We start from the raw sequence: 18,391 nt of genomic DNA, 5'->3' as shown, positions 1-18,391 counted from the left end.
ACAGGTGGTAGTGCTGGGGCAAGGGGTTATTGCGTGGTCCGACTTCCTTATGCACACTTTCAATCAGTTATGGTTTTGGCTTCACCCTAAACATTCAGAGACAACCTCTTGCCTCCAATTCCAGAGACTTTCTGAGGCCTGAGAGAGCTGGGATTTTATTCACTTCTGTCCCATTCCTTACATTGCTCTTCTTTAAAAAAATATTTTTGTTTTTTATAATTTTAAAGAAGCAGTATATGTTTATTATAAACAGTGGTCAAATGCTTAAAGGAGAAAATAAGGTCACTCCAAATTTTTCCAGTCATGATCTATGCTAATATTTTAATAGATTATGCCATATTTCCTTCTGCTCTGTTTTCTGTGACTTCCCCCTTTTTTGCTTACAGAATCTGTATGTGTATGCTTTGCTTTGTTTTGGGTGAGCTTTTAATTTGTTTTCAAAATTGGGATCATGCTGTATGTAGAATTTATATACTACTTAATTTAATGAATATTTTTCAGTATCATCAGATAATCTACAAAACATGACTTTAAGTAACAATGAAATTGTGAATGTCGCATGTTTTATTTTTCCATTATCCTAATTGACTTAATTCTCCCTGTGGTAGGGATTCAGTCTTGTGTAAGGGTGAAGAACATGCATCTGGATTATCAGAAGGCCTGAGTTTTATGCCAGTTCTGCCATTCCTTTATATCATCGTTTCACTGATCCAGTGAAGTTCCCTCTACACTTACTATAACTTGCTGATAATCAGTAGAAATTAAGGTCCAGAAATGGGGGAAGGGGCAAATGCATTCCTTTTCATGGATCTAACAACCCAAGAGTACAGAACGGGAACCAGAGCCATAGATAGTCCAAGCTAGAAACTATGCGTTTTTGCCCAAGAGATTCTTATCCATATGTGGTGTGGCCACCAATGCTGGGAGCAAGACCCACAGGGTGGGGCACTTTCTGTTCAGTGTTCATTTCAATACTGAGACAGCTGGGGCAGGACTGGATTGGGGGCCTCTTAGTGCTACCACTAGTATTCAGATATTACCATTTAACTGTATTCCATAGCCTTGTCTCACTCTTTCTTCTTTTACTTCACCTGCTCCCTCATCCCTATTCCTAAGTTAAGGGGCTCTAGTAACATTCTGCCAGTGTCTTTTACTTAAGTTGCAGGGACAGCACTGAACAATGAAGTGGGGGCATATTTTTATGTTATTCTTCCCCAAGCCTTCCTTTATTCCAGTTCTAGCTACATAGTATCCTCCCTAAAGTCCCCTAATGTCCTTGTGTGCAGATGATATTCTTCCCTTATTACCAATATTAGGAAAAATTTCCTCCTATTTTTTTTATATTATATGGTGTTTTAAAGGACATCTGGAAGGGAATCTAGATCTCTCTCCTCAAGTTACTATCTTGGTTACAAGTGATTGTCTTTTGCAAAGTTAACCATATCTCTTCTTATACTATGGATGTTTCTAAAGCGATACGTATAAGGCGATGCCAACCAAGTACCTGGTTCTCCCAGTGAGAAATTCTTCCAAGTATTCAGTTCCTTTCTGTCTTCCTCCCCGTCAAAAAGAGAAGGTTCTGATAGCATGTATATCATATGTTATATGATCAGAATTCATTCATTACAGGACCACATTTTGCATTTTGAAGCTTCACTAAATATGGATTAAAAGATAATGGCTCCTTTTTAAGGAAGTGAATGCAACAATTAACAAGGTATTGCGAGTGGAGTAGCCAGTCTTTATATCTGAAATCATAGAATGTCTGTGCCTAGAACTGAAGATAAATCTGTGTCGCTGGCTTGAGGGTGTCTAGAGATGAATTTGTAGAGAAAGTAGAGTGCCTGACCTAAAAGAGGGTGCTCTTTCTATATCATTCCATTAACTTTAATCTTTCCCTCCCTTCACACAAATTCCTAGGGGCCAAAGTCCATGCTAAGTGAAATAAGGCAAGCAGAGAAAGACAATTATCATATGGTTTCACTTACATGTGGAACATAAGGAATAGCATGGAGGACATATGGAGAAGGAAGGGAAAAATGAAGGGGGGGGGAAATAGAGGGGGCAGTGAACGATGAGAGCCTATGGACTCCGGGAAACAAACTGAGGGTTTCAGAGGGGAGGGGGGTGGGGGGATGGGTTAGCCTGGTAATGGGTATTAAGGAGAGCACATATTGCATGGAGCACTGGGTGTTATACTCAAATAATGAATCATGGAACACTACATCAAAAACTAATGAAGTACTGTATGGTGACTAACATAACATAATAAAAATAAAAATAATGTGAGGTGATGGATGTGCTAACTAAACTTATTGTGATAATCGTTTCACAATGATATACATGTATTGTATCATCACCTTATATGCCTTATATACATTGTATATGTGTATATATGTATATATATACAATGTATATATGTATATATATATACAATGTATATATGTATGTATATACATTGTCTATAATTGTATATATACAACATATATACAATGTCATATGTCAATAATATCTCAATAAAGCTGGAAAAAATTTTAAAAATAAAAAATAAATTTAAAAAAAATTCCTAGGGGCCGAAATCCATTTTCGGTAATTTTCTTTGTGCCACCCTTTTCTAGAACCATTTCCTAATAAGCCTCTCTCCCCTTCTTCCCTTTTCACCACTACCCAAGCATGATGATAACAGCCATCATCTCTAAATAAGTAACTGTATCCTCAGACCCCAGAGAGTATCTGCTGCCTCAAGTCCATGAACACGCAAACTAGACAGGGAAGGAAGCAGATTCCAAGACACCTGCATTTGCTTGGGTCCGAGATCCTCAGCAGAGGACAGGATTCCAAGACACCTGCATTTACTTGGGTCAGAGCTCCTCAGCAGATGACAGGACCTCAAATGGAATGAGTGGGCTGCAGAAAGGGGGATGTCAGTAACAAGAGAATGCCAGATTTGAGGAAATGACATTTAGGACCTTTTGTACTTATCTGTAATTGCTCATGTAGAAATGGTTCATGGTTTCACTGAAAGTTGTCAATTTCTGTTGATTAAATTATACAAAATACTGCTGCTTTGTGTGAACTCCTTATCTTTGGTCCTGGTTGTTGGGCAGCTAATCACACCCATGTATGTCATTGAAAATGTTTTGAATCTACTTTATATAATTTTAATCTGGTTATTTGATTATAACACCCTTCCCATGTCAATCACTACTTCTACCAGTCGAGTCCAGGTTCTCATTATGTTTTGCCTAAGCTGTAGCAATAACTGTGTTACTGATTTCTGTTTCCTCTCTTACTCACTTGTATTCTGTTCTCCACACCTTAAGCAAGACAGTCTTTTTTTTAAAACATAAATCCGATCACATCATATCTATGTTTAAAATAATCTTCCACAGATATCCCTTTGCACTTGGAAAAAATTCAGACCTTTATCTTCATAAACCCTAACACAGGCTGGCCCCTTTTGATCTCTCTAGTCTCTTCTTATTTCTCTTCTCTCTCTGACTCACTACACTTCAATCACATTAGCCTTCTTTCTTTTCCTTGAGCTCAACAAATTTATTGTTGCCATCGGGTCTTTGCTCTTGCTATTTCCTCTGCTTCTTTCCCCAGATCTTCATAGGACTGGCTCCTCCACAGTCATTCAAGTCTCAGATCACACATCTCACCTTTAGAATCGCCTTCCCCTGCCATCTAATTAATACCTCTCCTATCTCCCATCATTCTCTATTCCATTTCTCTTTTAATGTCTTCCCAACTCATTTGTCATGATTATCTTAATTAATTAAGATAATTTATTTTTCTGCCTTCTTCCCCACAAAATGTAAGTTCTTAAATGTCTTATTTCCTGCTAGATTCTCAAAACCAAGCAAAGGTCTGGAACATGGCAGGTGTTTAATACTGGGTGGATGAACAAACAATGACATCTTTTTATGCCGATGCAATCCTCTTAGTTGTTTCTCTTGTACCACAGCTGACTAAAACTTTTTTTTCTTTCATAATTAAAATAAACATTGTTCCTAGATTGAAGTTTGTAGTAGTGACTTCTTCTAAATGTCTTGACAGTATGGTTATTGTTATTATCTAGAAATGATTTTCAACATATTCACTTATATGCCATGGATCATAATCATTTCAGGTCAGTAGAAATGCAATATACCTCCAATGTGTTAGAGAGTTAAATTTCCAAAACTGCTTTTTCTAGACCATAAGAAACATTGCTACCCACTACCTTCTATATTCATATATATGATTTAGTGGGCTGTTTTTTTAGATGAAAGGCCCAGGAGAGAGGACTTGCTATCCTCCCAAGTGGCTACTAATCATTTGATCCCACTTTTTAAGAGCCTACCTTCTAACAATGCATTTTAATTTTCTATCCTCTCCTGTGTGACACCCACATTACTGAGGTACTTTATTGATTATCCTCATCTATTAGAGTCCCTTGTTCTAAAAGTCTGTAACCGCATGATTCCTTTTCTCATTTCATGAAACTTTTTAAAGGAATTATAATCTGCCTCCAGGTTCCTTCTTTATCATTTCCACTCTGTAGGCCCAAGAATCACAGAATCTAGTTAGATAGTATTTTCCCAGGCTGAATCAGGGGAAACTATAATTGCCCCAAGCCTTGTCTTCTGGAAAGTTACTGTACATCCTCTAATGGAAAAGTACAGCAAATCTCTTTTATAGACATAGAGCTACCATACTCAATGTTTCTGAAAGCCTGTTAAAAGTGCCCCTAACCCAACACTCCACTTAATGTACTTTATCACCTAACTAGCTAAAGGAGAATGATTGTTTATTATATAATTATATTTATATATTCTGGAAATTATATTCAAACTGGAATGTGTGTTTTGTTTAAACTTAAGTTGAATTTCCACTATCTAGACATGCTTATTTACCTCTCAAACATTTTTTTAAAATATAGAAAATAATGATTGATTGCATACATTAACAATAAACTTAAGCTTATTGTGTTCTTTTACTTTTCATGGATTAAATGGAGACACAGTCTCTTTGTAGTTACAGTAGAGTGACTGTTGAGTTTGTATTTAAATCTTTAAATCTTGTTTTGCTCAGGTTATCTCCTGAACCTTTCTGAGCAACTTGTCAGCCTAAGTAGTCCTGAATTGACCATCTGTTTTCTGCCCCCTTCTTATTATGTATGTATCTAATAATTGAAAGGATAAATAGAAAAGAACCCTCTGGATTTGTGTTTTGCATATGCTCTATGTTTGTAGCAGCTCTTCTTCTAGGCTCAGGAAAACAATGGTGTGTGAATCTATATTAACTACCACATCTCCACATTTCTCCTTCAAGTTATCATATCCTTCCAGGAGAGCAGAATTATGGCTAGAGATATATCATTATAACATTGCTATTGATTTCACAGACAAACTGTTAGTCTGATTATATCAAAATATGATGTCAGGTGTATATTCAGATTATCCCAGAGAACAAGTGGATATTTCTTCAGTGTCTTATGGAAGACCCCCATTTTCATGTTTTTTACAAGCAGTAGGGGAAAAGCGGCCCACCATCATGGGAATTTGCCCAATGCCACTCCAGGGATTATCCCTCTCTAGATACTAGAAAAATAGTGACTCTGGATAATCTGTATCTCTTGACATGTTCCATTGTGTTTTAAATTTTAAAATATTGTTATGAAGCCCGCATTTTCAAAGAACACTTAGATGTGCATGCATTAACAATATTTTTCGTTTGTATTACAATTTATCATCAGCCTTGATAAACTGGGTATCTGATAAACTGAAAGTGAGACATTGTTTGAAATGTGTTCTTTTAATGACAGCTGTGCATTAGGTATTGATAGAAAATACTGGAAAGTAAATTACAACTTTCTCTGTGAAAGTAGTAAAGCTAACAGTTGAAGCATATTTACATTTCTAGAGCCATTCTCTGAACCCTAAATATTTCATAAATACTATCTAATCCTAGAAAATTCCCTGTACATGAAGGTAGTATCCCCTTTTTGTAGGGGGTATTAATGCCCACAGTGCTTAAATGAGTTGCCCAAGGTCACTCAGTGAGTTGTTGCTGAAGCCAGAAATAGAATCCAAGTCTCCTGACTCCCAATTCAGCTCTCTATCCTCGATATAGTTTTCTATCTTCTATATACCCCTGCTGCCTCTCAGGGGAAAAGAAGTTAATCTTCCAGCTATTAATAGCCACCAAATTGGTGGTAGCAGCACAGTGGAGAAAAGTAACTGTCTTTACACTGCAGCATTAGTATAAAAATATCTGGTAATGGAAAATTTGACAAATGTCATGTTAAAGGGAGTGGAAAATTATTTTAAGATCTGGATCTCATTTATCTAGTTCTCAGAAAAGTAAAAGTCCTTAGTAGAACAGGGATCATATTTTTCTTCCTGTTTTTCAGTTGTCTTTCCTAGAGGGTAATTGTCAACCTAGCCATAGCAGAGCCTATCATGAACTAACATAATAAGAATAATGCATATACTGTTGGTGATTGTTATAAGTGTATTTTCTAACTTGGTTGAGAGTTCAAATTGCTTTATTGAAATACATAACACTTATTCAGCTTTCAGTGTTATTTAAGTATTATATCATAAGGCAAATCTAACCTCAATTGGGAATTTTATTGCATGATTTAAAAACGTGGTCAGAAATACACATTGTAGTTTCTTTCCTGGACAGTACACTTGAAGCAAAGTTACTTCATGTCAGGCACCTGAAGTTCACCATGAATGAAACAGGCAAAGCAGAAAAAAGTTAGCTAAGAAATACAAGATTAGCACACTCGAGTTGATGAAGTTTATTGTTAATGTATGCAATCAATCATTACTTCCTATATTTAAAAAAAAATGTTTGAGAGATAAATATTTAAGCATGTCTAGATTGTGGAAATTCAACTTAAGTTTAAACAAAACAATTTGTCTCAATTTTGGACCAAGAAACAGGAATTTCCCTACTGACAGTCTCTGGATGATATCATGTTTATGTTAAAGATCACTTAGAAGTCTTTAATCAGAACAATGACATGAACAGAATTCTGTCTTAATTTTAAGTTTAGGAGAGGTAGGATTGGTGGAAGTTGGAAAATGCGAGGAAATGGTAAAAATTAGTTATTTGGGACTCACATAACTGAAAAAGTAGTGCCAAGAGAATAATTACAAATAAGAGTGTATTTCTTTAGGGAAATACATACATTCACCAGATGACGGAAGACAAGGTTAACAGATGTTGGAGAGGTAGTAGGGAAATCATTTTGAAAAGCTACAGAAGTTGTAGGATAGGGCTAAGAAAAGTTCATTAAACTTAGGGACCTCTTGACATTTGGGAGACTTACTTGTACCAAGTGAGGTTTGTGTAAGAGTACTCTCACATCTTCAACTTATGTTCATTCAGCTCTAGGTATTAATCTAATTTTTGAAAACCTGTGAATTATGTATGGTATAGGAAACAATCAGAATGCTTAATTAACGACCATAGCTGAGATCGTAACAGATTTCATTCTTTCATTCACCTAGAATTTTATTGGTTATTATCATTCCTGTTAATTTAGATTAGACTTCCACTCAATTAGCAAATAACTGGTGACATTTTATAATAGAACAAGTTACTAATTTCTGTGCCTATGATTGTTGAATACTTTTTTGTTATCTTAAATCTAAATCAAACATAAAGGCTGGAAATTGCTTATGAGTGTCATTAGAATTTGTTGGAAATTTGTTTTCATGATTACCCCAATATCAATTTTGCTGTACCTAGGGATCAGTATTGTTATTAGCCATTTATTATTTCTGTTCTAGAATACCTTTATAATGAGTTCATTAACATTATTTAAAGTTATCAATAACCTATGTTTTTGTTTTTCTTTCCAGCTTTCTTTTAAATTTTCATCATTTGGTAGAAAATGTACTTTATTATTGGTGGTGGTGATGTTGTTGTTGTTGTTGTTTAGCCGATAGGATTATTGGAAAACTATTTAGGTGACATTATTGAGATTCTTTTTAATTTTATTGCATAGGCACATCTTCAGGTGAATCTAATCTACTTAAAATTCCTCCACAAAAAAGAGCCCGAAGAAAACTAATGCCTTCTCCCTTGAAAGCAAAACATCCCCAAAAGTCTGCACTGTCTGAAAGTTTACAGCTCAATGATTCTCTCAGCAAAGAACTTCAACCTATTGTGTATACGCCAGAAGACTGTAGAAAAACGTCTCAAAATTCATCTATAGTGACGTTATTAAAACCATCATCACATACTACAGGGTTTCAGACCATCAGCTCAGATGTAAACAGTGATAATTCTCTGAAAATGTTATGTGAAGTGGATATTCCTGTCAGCAGGAGAAAAGAGTATGAACAGGAAGATTTGGACTCTACATTTACTATACGTGAAGACTCCAGGAGCTTGAAGAGTAAATTACCCGAACAAGAATCACTATCAAACAATAACATTTTACAAAGGTGCAAAAAAGAGTATTTGCCAATTCCTCTTTTGTTTTCGTTCTTATTTTGTTATTTACATAGCCTTTAAACCATAGCTTTCTTTTTCTTCTTTAATTGTATTTAAGGTCTATTTCATGGGTCAAGTATGCAATCTTGATTACAAAAGTCAGTGTTTTACCTTCATTTAATCTTGTCTTTCTAAATATTAATCTACTAACACAGTATTTTAAAGTCTTGAATTTGATCTTAGTTGATTGACCCTCGGTAGGCTAGAAGAAACCTTAAGATATATTTAGTTTGTTCTATATAATCCAAAGTTAGATGATACGAGCCATCATCAGAGGATTACTATGTGTATTATTATTTATTAATATGTTCACTAAAGGAAATCTCACATTTTTTTATTGACGTTTAGCAAACCTCAGCTTACCCTGAATCATCATATTTCTAAGGTGCAGTTGACTAGATGTCATCCAAGCTAACATCCTTCTCATTTTGTCTCACTTCTTCTCATTTTGTATCCTGTACACTTCCATCTCTATAATCACAAGTAATCTAAATATGAGAATGATACCTTCACCTTTCTATGCTGTTGGGATGCAAAAATCTCTTGAAACCAGCTCTTTCTATGATATAAAAAAGAGAAAAGAAAACCCCAGAGCAAGTGAGAAAGACTTCATAGTCTAGAATATTATTTTTCTTTATATATTCGTACGAAATAGTATTCTAATTATGAAAGTGTATGCCCCCTTTTTCTCCATAATACAAATCAAAATTACTCTTTATTTTTTTTTTTTTATCTAATACACAGGCTTGCCTCTTCCTCATTCTCAACTAAACAGCCTCTGCCTATACCAAGCATAGTACCATCCTACATGGCAATGACTGCTGCTGCCAAAAGGAAACGCAAGTTAACAAGGTACAGTTAACCATAAACTGGCTCAGTGCTTACATAAGATCATCTTTCCACTTTGTTTCCTACACTTCCTTTTTATTTCTTGTAATGAAACTGTGAATTCATATTTAAATGTACATATAATTAATTGCTCCAAATGTGGCACTGGATTTATATTATCAAAGGGAGATCTTGATAAAGCCCAAGTATTTCACTTGCAATTTACATAAAGTATTCCATATCCCAGATCATTAAAAATAATTGAAAAGTCTTCTGGCCTTCAAAAATGTCATTTAATTTTAACTTTTCTTCTGGCGACAACTTTTACTTATTTGGTATTTTTCTTTTTATACATTAATGAATTTCTTCAGTCCTAAAATTATGTTACTTTAATGGATTTTGCCATATGACTAAAATGTAATGAGTAAAGAAACTTCAATTGCTGGCTTTGGCAATATAGCTTATATCAGACCAAACCACCTATCAAAAACAGTTATAAAAGGTGATAAAATACAACCGACAGCTGCTTTCAAGACACTGGAGACCAACCAAGGCAGTCAGGACTTGAAGGTCTAAAATCCAGAGGAAAGGAGAACAAGCTATAGAAAGCCAAAGCTTCTCTGCCTTGTTTTTCTATTTAGTATTTGCCAACTCATGGCATCAAGTATAGAAACCAAGCATGAAATGGAAGCCTATAGCTATCAGCAGTCTCAGTGAGTTAGGGAAACAAAATAATTCTGTGTGTAGCTTTTGCCCTTAAGATATTTGCCACATTCTGAACTCATAAGAGGCCAAGAAACAAAGCTGAAAGAAGCTACAATATTAAGCAGAATTTTAACATTCTTATGAGGCTAGGACACAAAAACTGTTCAGGGAATATTGAGAAGAAAAGGTGCTTTTAAGACGTCAGGATTTTATTCGAGACCCTTGAAGGCCTGTGCTCTAAGAGTAGGGCAAACTGGAAATAGACCAGTTCTTCAAAGCCTCAAGACCTCAGACTAACTCAGTCCCTTTTGGATCGAGGTAATCTATCTCTATTCTGCCTACTAGCCAGAAGAAAATTAAATTCCTTCTGGAGAAATATACCGACTAGAACATCTACAGTTCTGGGTTGCTTTTTTTTTTTCACATGTTTAGCACTTAAGCAAAAATTACCAAGTATGTCAGAAGACAGAACCAAATGACTAATAATCTAGATCCATAAGTGATTTAGAGAGTAAAATTATCAGGTAGGGACCTCAAAAATTTAACTGTGGTTAAGTTCAACAAAATAGTGGCAATTTCCCAAAGAACTGGATTGTATTAAAGTGAATCAAATGAATATTCTAGAACTGAAAAATTAGAATCTACTGCAATTAAGAATAAAATAATTTAGTAGATTAGACACAGCAGAAGAGAGTTTAGTGAACTGGAAGATAGGTTGACAGAAAAACATCTAAACCAGTATACAAAGGGATAAGATAGAAGAGTGAAAAAGACATGGGACACAGAAATGTCTAGCACGTATATATTGTGAGACCCAGAAAGAAATGAGAAAAAGAATGGGGGAGGAGATGCCGGCTAATAATTTTCCAAAACTGACAGGAGATAACTAATCACAGATTCAAGAAGTTCTGCAAACTACAAGCAGCATTAATACAAAGAGAAACACCTAGGTATATAGCAATAAAACAGCTAAAAATCAAAGACAAGAAAAATCTTAAACATACTGAGTTATATGACTTGAAGTCCATTATGTAGTCTTTATATCCCACAACATTGAGTGCAATGACAAGAGAATAGTGAGTGGTTATATTGTAAAATGGCTCTGACTTGCTTTACCTCTTTCTTTGACATGTGATTAAGGGGACAAGAGTGTAAGATCTAAGACAGGATAACTCTTTAACTTTTTCCTATTTTCCACCATGAACCTGTTATCATCTGGGCTAGTCTAAACAAATTTATAAATAGTCTATTTGTGCCACATAGAGTATTATCTCATAGGTGCATTTAAGATCTGTCCTTTCCCCTCCAAAGTAAAGCAATGCCTTGAAATGTAGATTTAAAATTAATAGACTGATTTTTCCAGAATGCCTCTAACTATCCATGACATTTAAAACTGCATTTTTCTATGGCACTACTTTAAATGATGGAGTTTGTCTGACTCATGTATGGGTATCAGTCACTTAATGGGTGAACCTACCTAACCATCATCATCTTATCACTAATTTTCATTGTGTTGATTATGTTATTTTTTCCATTAATTAGTGTTGGTGACTTTTCTGGTTCCTCACAACTCTGTTGTGTTAACTAAGATGTAGCAAAATCTTATAGCTAATAATAATTTAAAATGTACACATAATCATTATCAGAATCAAATGGTTTTTCAAGAAATGTCTAGGTATGTAAACTGTGTAGTCAGAGTGGTTTTAGATGAATTAAAGAGCTTCCATATGAGCAACTAATATTATGAAATAATATTAAAGGACATATAAAGAAAGTAAGATTTCTCATAGCCTATTAATTGCTCTATTACATTCCCTCTGGTACCAATAATTAGATCCTGCCATTAACTAAGGTTAAAAGAGATTAATGCTAGAAATATACATAATTACTTTTTTTTTTAATCTTCCTTTTCCCCAATTAAACCTACATGAGTTTGAGAGTAATAAACTCTGGTATTTTCCACTTAGCAGCTTTATGTACATACTTAGGGGGGTGTGTGTGTGTACATATATATTTTAATTTTTTTTTAATGAAGGGAAGGCTCCATGTGTATAGTTATGTTATTCAGTTTGTATTAGTTTTCTCTCTGAAAAAAAAGAGTCCAAAAGCACTGGATATTCTAAAAACCTACAAAACTCAATTTTTTAGTTACTTAAATTGAAAATATTAAATTTTTAATCATTTTCATTCATTTAATATCACTGTAGCAAACTGTTTTAACTAAATCAGCCTGCCAAATATACAAATATATCCATATGTAAAATTTTACTTATAAATTATATTAATCAGAGTTTTGGGGGTTTGTTTGCTTTGTGTATTGGTTGTATATTGGTTGTTTGTTTCATAATCTTTCTAAGCACCCAGAAATGGGTCTCACACTTGTCACACATTTTTGGTCTGTTTTGAAAGACATTTAATGGTTCCAACTAGAAATTATCTCAACGGAAAGAATATGAGATGCGTCTGTTAATTAAGTAGAAACATACTATTTATATAAGGGAAGAAAAGGCTAAATCTTAACTTTCATTAATAGTTATGGAAATATATTTGGCACATAACTGGAAGAGTCTCTAAATTTCTTCTCAATATAGTCTTTAACATAATTTGAATTTTCACTCATACCAATTTTAATTCTTGTTTTATGATCCAACATAAATCTAAAATAAATTTATGACATGAATGTTAAACATTTCACCAGCAGATTATTTTATCTAAATTCTAAGAAATGTTTGCATGTAATGTACTTATATGTAAATATACAATTTATTTTATTAGGCTTTGTTTTCATTCCTAGAAATATGAACTTTCTTTCAGATAGACTTATTCAAAAGCCTAATTTTCAGTAAAAATTTATTAGTAAACACAGATGTTCTAGAACTAACCAAAGTGAAAAATCATTCCATAAAATAATAAAAAGATAATTTTAAGATAAATTGTTGGGAAAACCAACACTTATCAAAAGTAACCAATGACAATGATCTGTATCCCTGAAGAAAAATCACTAAATGACCGAAAAAGAATTTTTGCCTTAAACAACTGATGCATATGTTATCCAAAAAGGGTGTTTAGTATCCAAAACAGAATTATTGTAACTTAGTTTATTTAGCACCCTTTAGGAATAGAGATTTTCTGCAACTGAATTTGCTTTCTTTCGTAATACTAATACTTTTTTGTTATCATTTTGGGTAGGTATCATTTATATTCTTGAACAGAGTAGGCAGAATTACCATTTGTTACACCATAATCATTTTTCTTACAGGCTCTAGAAAAGTTGAGGTACATAGGTTGAGTTATTTTTGCCAATATTCAGTGTGCTCATGCCTATTTCTCTTTCCTATCATATTAAATTGCCATTTCTGACCACTTTTGAAATCGTACAACAAATCCATCTTCTCCCTATTTCACAAACACACCCACATCAGTTTACCATGTGGTTAGGATTACCAGAAGAGCAAATTGTTGCCATAAAAGGGAAGCCTCCAAGTGTTAATGCAATTGACAATCAAATTAGTATCAAATTGTAAAATGGTATATGACATCTTTTTTAAAGAGAAACTCCCCAAAATTAATTTATTTGAATCAGTGTGGATGGGGGGATGCTCTCTCATCCCAACCCTACCTGTTAAAACTTGATCCTCTGGGTTAAGGATTGGGCTGTTATTTTTCAGAGCCCAGATCAAACTCATCTCATCCACAAAATCTTTCAGTTGTTTTTTTTGGTTTTTTGTTTTCCTACTTTTAAATTCAGGAACCTACAGCTCCTTATAGTTTGAAAACCTATAGCACTGTGTTTTACTTTACTTTGTATTTGGTATATTTGTCTTATTTCCTCCCCTCCCCAGCATGTATTCATTGTGTAAGTTTTCAGAACAGGGGTTATTACTGCCTTACTTATTTGTATATCCTATAACATGAAGCCATAGTAGTAAGTGTTTAGTAGTAATATGTCAACTGGAATTGAGTTGGAAATTTGAACCTTTAGTATATGAGATTGATATAATTTTTTTAAGATAAAACAGATGAGGGGCGCCTGCGTGGCTCAGTCGTTAAGCTTCTGCCTTCAGCTCAGGGCGTGATCCCAGTGTTCTGGGATCGAGCCCCACATCAGGCTCCTCTGCTGGGAGCCTGCTTCTTCCTATCCCACTCCCCCTGCTTGTGTTCCCTCTCTCGCTGGCCGTCTCTCTCTCTGTCAAATAAATAAATAAAATCTTAAAAAAAAATAAATAAAATAAAACAAATGAAAATAGGTCATTCTTTTTATTTCAGTTTCTATAACTGTAGTGATCAGAGAGAGATTCTCAGCCTATTACTATGCTTTGATTTGAAAACAAGGTTTTCCAAACAACGTCATTTGCTTATATTCTCCAGATTAAGTTTCTCGCTCCAAGTTTATAATAGGAGCTTCGTTTTTCACCTCTTGCAAGATGCTCTTTATATGTACACTATGAATAATAGCGTTGGCTTATATTCTAGCAGAACACCCTGAAAATGTTTTGTTACGGAATTGTTACATATACCTACAATCATAATCTCCAGTTTGAATAAACATCATTAAAATCACAACAAATTTCCCTATTGGCCAAAAATGTAGCTCCAATTTAGTACCTCCAATTACTTCTTTTTTTTTTTTTTTTAGATTTTATTTATTCATTTGACAGAGAGAGAGACAGCCAGCGAGAGAGAACACAGGCANGAGAGGGAACACAGCAGGCAGGAGGAGTGGGAGAGGAAGAAGCAGACTCCCAGCGGAGGAGCCTGATGTGGGGCTCGATCCCAGAACTCCGGGATCACGCCCTGAGCCAAAGGCAGANGACTCTTAATGACTGAGCTAGCCAGACGCCCCAGTACCTCCAATTACTTTTATGGGATTTTGCAACTTATTATTTTATTATTTCACTTTCTCTTTAATCTTTATCGCATATAGAATATGTTTTAGAATTTATTAAAAATGCTTTACTAAAAAAGAAGATTTTTTTCCCTTACAGTTCTTCATCAAATACTTCATTAACTGCTGAGGTAAATTCTGGATTTGCCAAACGTGTTCGACAAGATAATGCAAGTGAAAAGCACTTACAAGAAAACAGACCGACAGTGGGTACGTATCAGCTCTTAATTTGATATTTAATAACATGATTACCAAGCATGTATAGTACTTTACATTTTCTTACAGTGTTTTCATTAGAATCTCCTTTTATCTGCTCATCACATTTATTAGATGGTAAGTGTGATTATCCATGTTACAGATAAAAAAAAGTTAAGACACAAAATAGAAAATACCCGAGATCACACAGGTATTTCATGGTGGAGCCAGACTTCTAACTCTACATTCTGTATCCTTTTTGTTATTCATATTGCCTCATACTACAGAAGAATTCATAAATAATTTAATAATTGAAATAATTAGCTAAATGTATTATTTAATAGGTTAATGATTAACTATATTTTACAGATAAACTTTACTTGAAATTTCTCACATTTTTAATAATTTGCCCTCTGACTCATTTGTACAATTATTGCCAGGCTTCAGTCTGTACCTAGTTACAGTCATACTGTAACTCCTAATATCAAGTTGAAAAAGATGCTGATGGGGATGACTACAGCCTCTCAATTGCAAATGGTGGTGACCTGAGTCTTTAGTAACAAAACCACACCTTTAGTGAAGTTAGAGGTATATAGCACAAACCAGTTTCTGGGCCTTGCTGTCCAGATCTCTTTCTCTCTGACACTATAATTCCTAAGACTTCATTTAAGAAGTATTTATTTACTAGGCACTGATATGTGCTAGTTTCTATGACAGATAGCAAGATCATTAAGACCCAGTTTGATTTCTTCCCTAAAGGAACTTGTAATTACAGCACTTGGAATTTATAGGGTTTCATGAGATAATGAGGGTTTCTAAGAATAACATGAAAACTATTGCTATTTTTTATGTCAGTGCTCTTTCATTAGAGTAATATAAAATTTCTCAATAGCTTTCCCAAACTGTATTGAAAAATCCTTACTTCTTGTGGTAGCCAGTGGCATCCTTCAGTGCAAATTTTAAAAATCAAACAATAATGTCCTGAAATGTAAAATTTATTATGATTATTTGGTTTAGCACACCAAACTTAGTAGTGTTTAACAGTGTGTATGTGCAGTTGGTATGGATATGTACTGCCCCATTGGTCTCCTGAAAAAATTCTCCAGGAAATCATAATTCTACAACCAAATAATAAATTTATGATACTTCTCAAAAAGAGGTTTGGCTTTTCTAACATGCATATTTTCTAAGAATGGTATAAAATGCATCAAATATCTCATATATAAAGAGAGGTACATAAAATAATTCTACATAGAAAGAAGTAGGAGTTGATAATAAACTGCCCTGCTTGCCAAAGAGCTAAGAAGAGCTAAAGCTGGGTTGAAAGATTATGTATTGTTAAGGATAGTGGAGCACTTAGAAAATTAAGGAAACGTAGCAGCTTATGTATATTAGGTTATCCAAGTGCAAATGCCTAAATACACAAGAGGAATTACTAGAAAAGGTAGGAGATAACTGGGACTGCCTTTCTTAGCATATGTTCAACTGAGTTCTCCACTAACAGTGTACAGCTATGGGATCGGGATTAGCACTTAAGGAAGTACTAGATGCAGATTATGCTCCTAAACATAGGAAAAATATGGAAGTTTAGAAGCCTTAGGGAAGTAATCCATCGAATGAGGGAAAAAATGATGATGCCTAAAAGAAAAACAATGCTTGTAGAATAATCTTTTCGTTAGTTCAAAAGAACAAAAATTCAGTGCAGTAGTTTATACCGTGATGTTATTTGATACCTGCCGGGGTGGGGAGTCGGGTGTACACATGCACACACTAAAAACTCAGTTTGCAATATGGAGAAATGAATTTCTACTTTTAAACCAATGTTGTTAACGTTTCCTTCGTGTTATATTTTAAATCATGTTAGTTAACAACCATGAATTTTAAGAATAAATTTTTCTTCTTATAGATATAATTTTAACAAATTTTTATAACTTGAATGAATAGTGAGAATTCTTTTTGAATACTTTTACCATATTTGTATGTCTTTTTATTTCTTTTCTAGACCATAAAAGAAACATCTATAAAGTAAAGCCAAGCATGGCTAGAAAATTTGGAAGAAGTATTTCAAAAGGAAGTCTAAGATAAGTCACTTCAAAATCAAGGAAAATGGAATTGACAAGTCTCCTTTTAAAAGGATTTGTTGCCAGTGCCCTTTCAGGAACTTATTTAAAACCTTTGGAAGAAGACCATCTTAAAGCTAGGTTTACCCAAATACCTTCAGCAAGCAGAAAATAAAATTCTTTGCTTTGTTCTTTTGTATTCTAAGCAAATATTAAATTTCAACAGAAAAGGTTATGTTTTAATAAAGTTACTAAAATATTTGTTACCCTTTTTAATCCCTAAGCAGGCGTGGTGGCACATCAGTTTTACTGTGCTACAAGTGAATTAGGACATTGTAGAAAATAGTGAGTTAAATTATCCTTACTGGTTTTTTTTAAACAAGGAGAATTTAGAAGTGATAAAATTATGGCCCAGGATATATTTGGTCGTACATTATTTTAATCATAGATAGGACTTTACTTTCCAAAAATACTTTGATGTACAAATGTACATATATGTGCCCATAAATTTGTAAAGATTATTTAAGTAGTCTTCATGAATAAAATACTAATATTGTTCCTTGCTACTCAGTATATTAAAGATATAGATTTTACAGTGTTTGCTTTTCTGTCTTGTTAGTACCCCTTACACACTTTCAACTATTATTTTATATAAAATGTGAATTTTGTAGATTTGTATTTCAGATTAGATCAGGATATATAGCACTAGAACCAAGTCTGAAAGTGATTCATATATTCCTTAATGATAGTGAGACAGTTTTAATCATTCCTTCTCCTATAGGGAGTACACAGGGCTGCAACGAAATCATTTTTCACCTGCCTTGTTTGACCTGTTCATCTCCTGAATGCAACAAATATTTGGTTAAACACACTTTTAATTTTATGTGGCCTGGGAACTGTTCCACCAAAGCAAACAACCACTTAACAACCAGTTGAAACATTTTAGGCCTTTCAGTTTAGTCATGTCTTTCAACTTACAATCTGGTTGGGAGAGTATGAGATGCAGTAATGATCTTTGAGGTTCCTTCCAACTCTGACTCTGGTAGTTCCATGTTTATAGATGTGCACACAGAATCTGTCACAGGGAGATCCACCATACACAATTTCCTTGGGGTCCCTTTGTCATTAAGCCATTAGCTGTGTTGCCTGTTTTTTTTTTTTAATTTAATTCAATTAATTAACATATAATGTATTATTTGTTTCAGGGGTACAGGTC

At 34.1% G+C, this 18,391-nt stretch overlaps 1 protein-coding gene across 3 annotated transcripts in view; it reads left to right on the top strand.

Moving 5' to 3' along the window:
• Positions 1 to 17,733, top strand: part of KIF18A (kinesin family member 18A) — an 81,248-nt gene extending 63,515 nt beyond the window's left edge. For all 3 annotated transcript variants that reach the window (XM_034645501.1, XM_002920431.4, XM_034645500.1), the window contains 4 exons: positions 8,012 to 8,453; positions 9,247 to 9,354; positions 15,021 to 15,130; positions 17,118 to 17,733. In XM_034645501.1, coding sequence (XP_034501392.1) covers positions 8,012 to 8,453; positions 9,247 to 9,354; positions 15,021 to 15,130; positions 17,118 to 17,200 — 743 coding nt within the window. In that variant the 3' untranslated portion in view covers positions 17,201 to 17,733. The remainder of the gene's footprint in view (positions 1 to 8,011; positions 8,454 to 9,246; positions 9,355 to 15,020; positions 15,131 to 17,117) is intronic.
• Positions 17,734 to 18,391: the final 658 nt, after the last annotated feature.

This window comes from Ailuropoda melanoleuca, chromosome 16 (assembly GCF_002007445.2).
Source record: "Ailuropoda melanoleuca isolate Jingjing chromosome 16, ASM200744v2, whole genome shotgun sequence".
NCBI classification, from domain to species: domain Eukaryota; kingdom Metazoa; phylum Chordata; class Mammalia; order Carnivora; family Ursidae; genus Ailuropoda; species Ailuropoda melanoleuca.
This window is presented reverse-complemented; position numbering and strand designations above follow the sequence as displayed.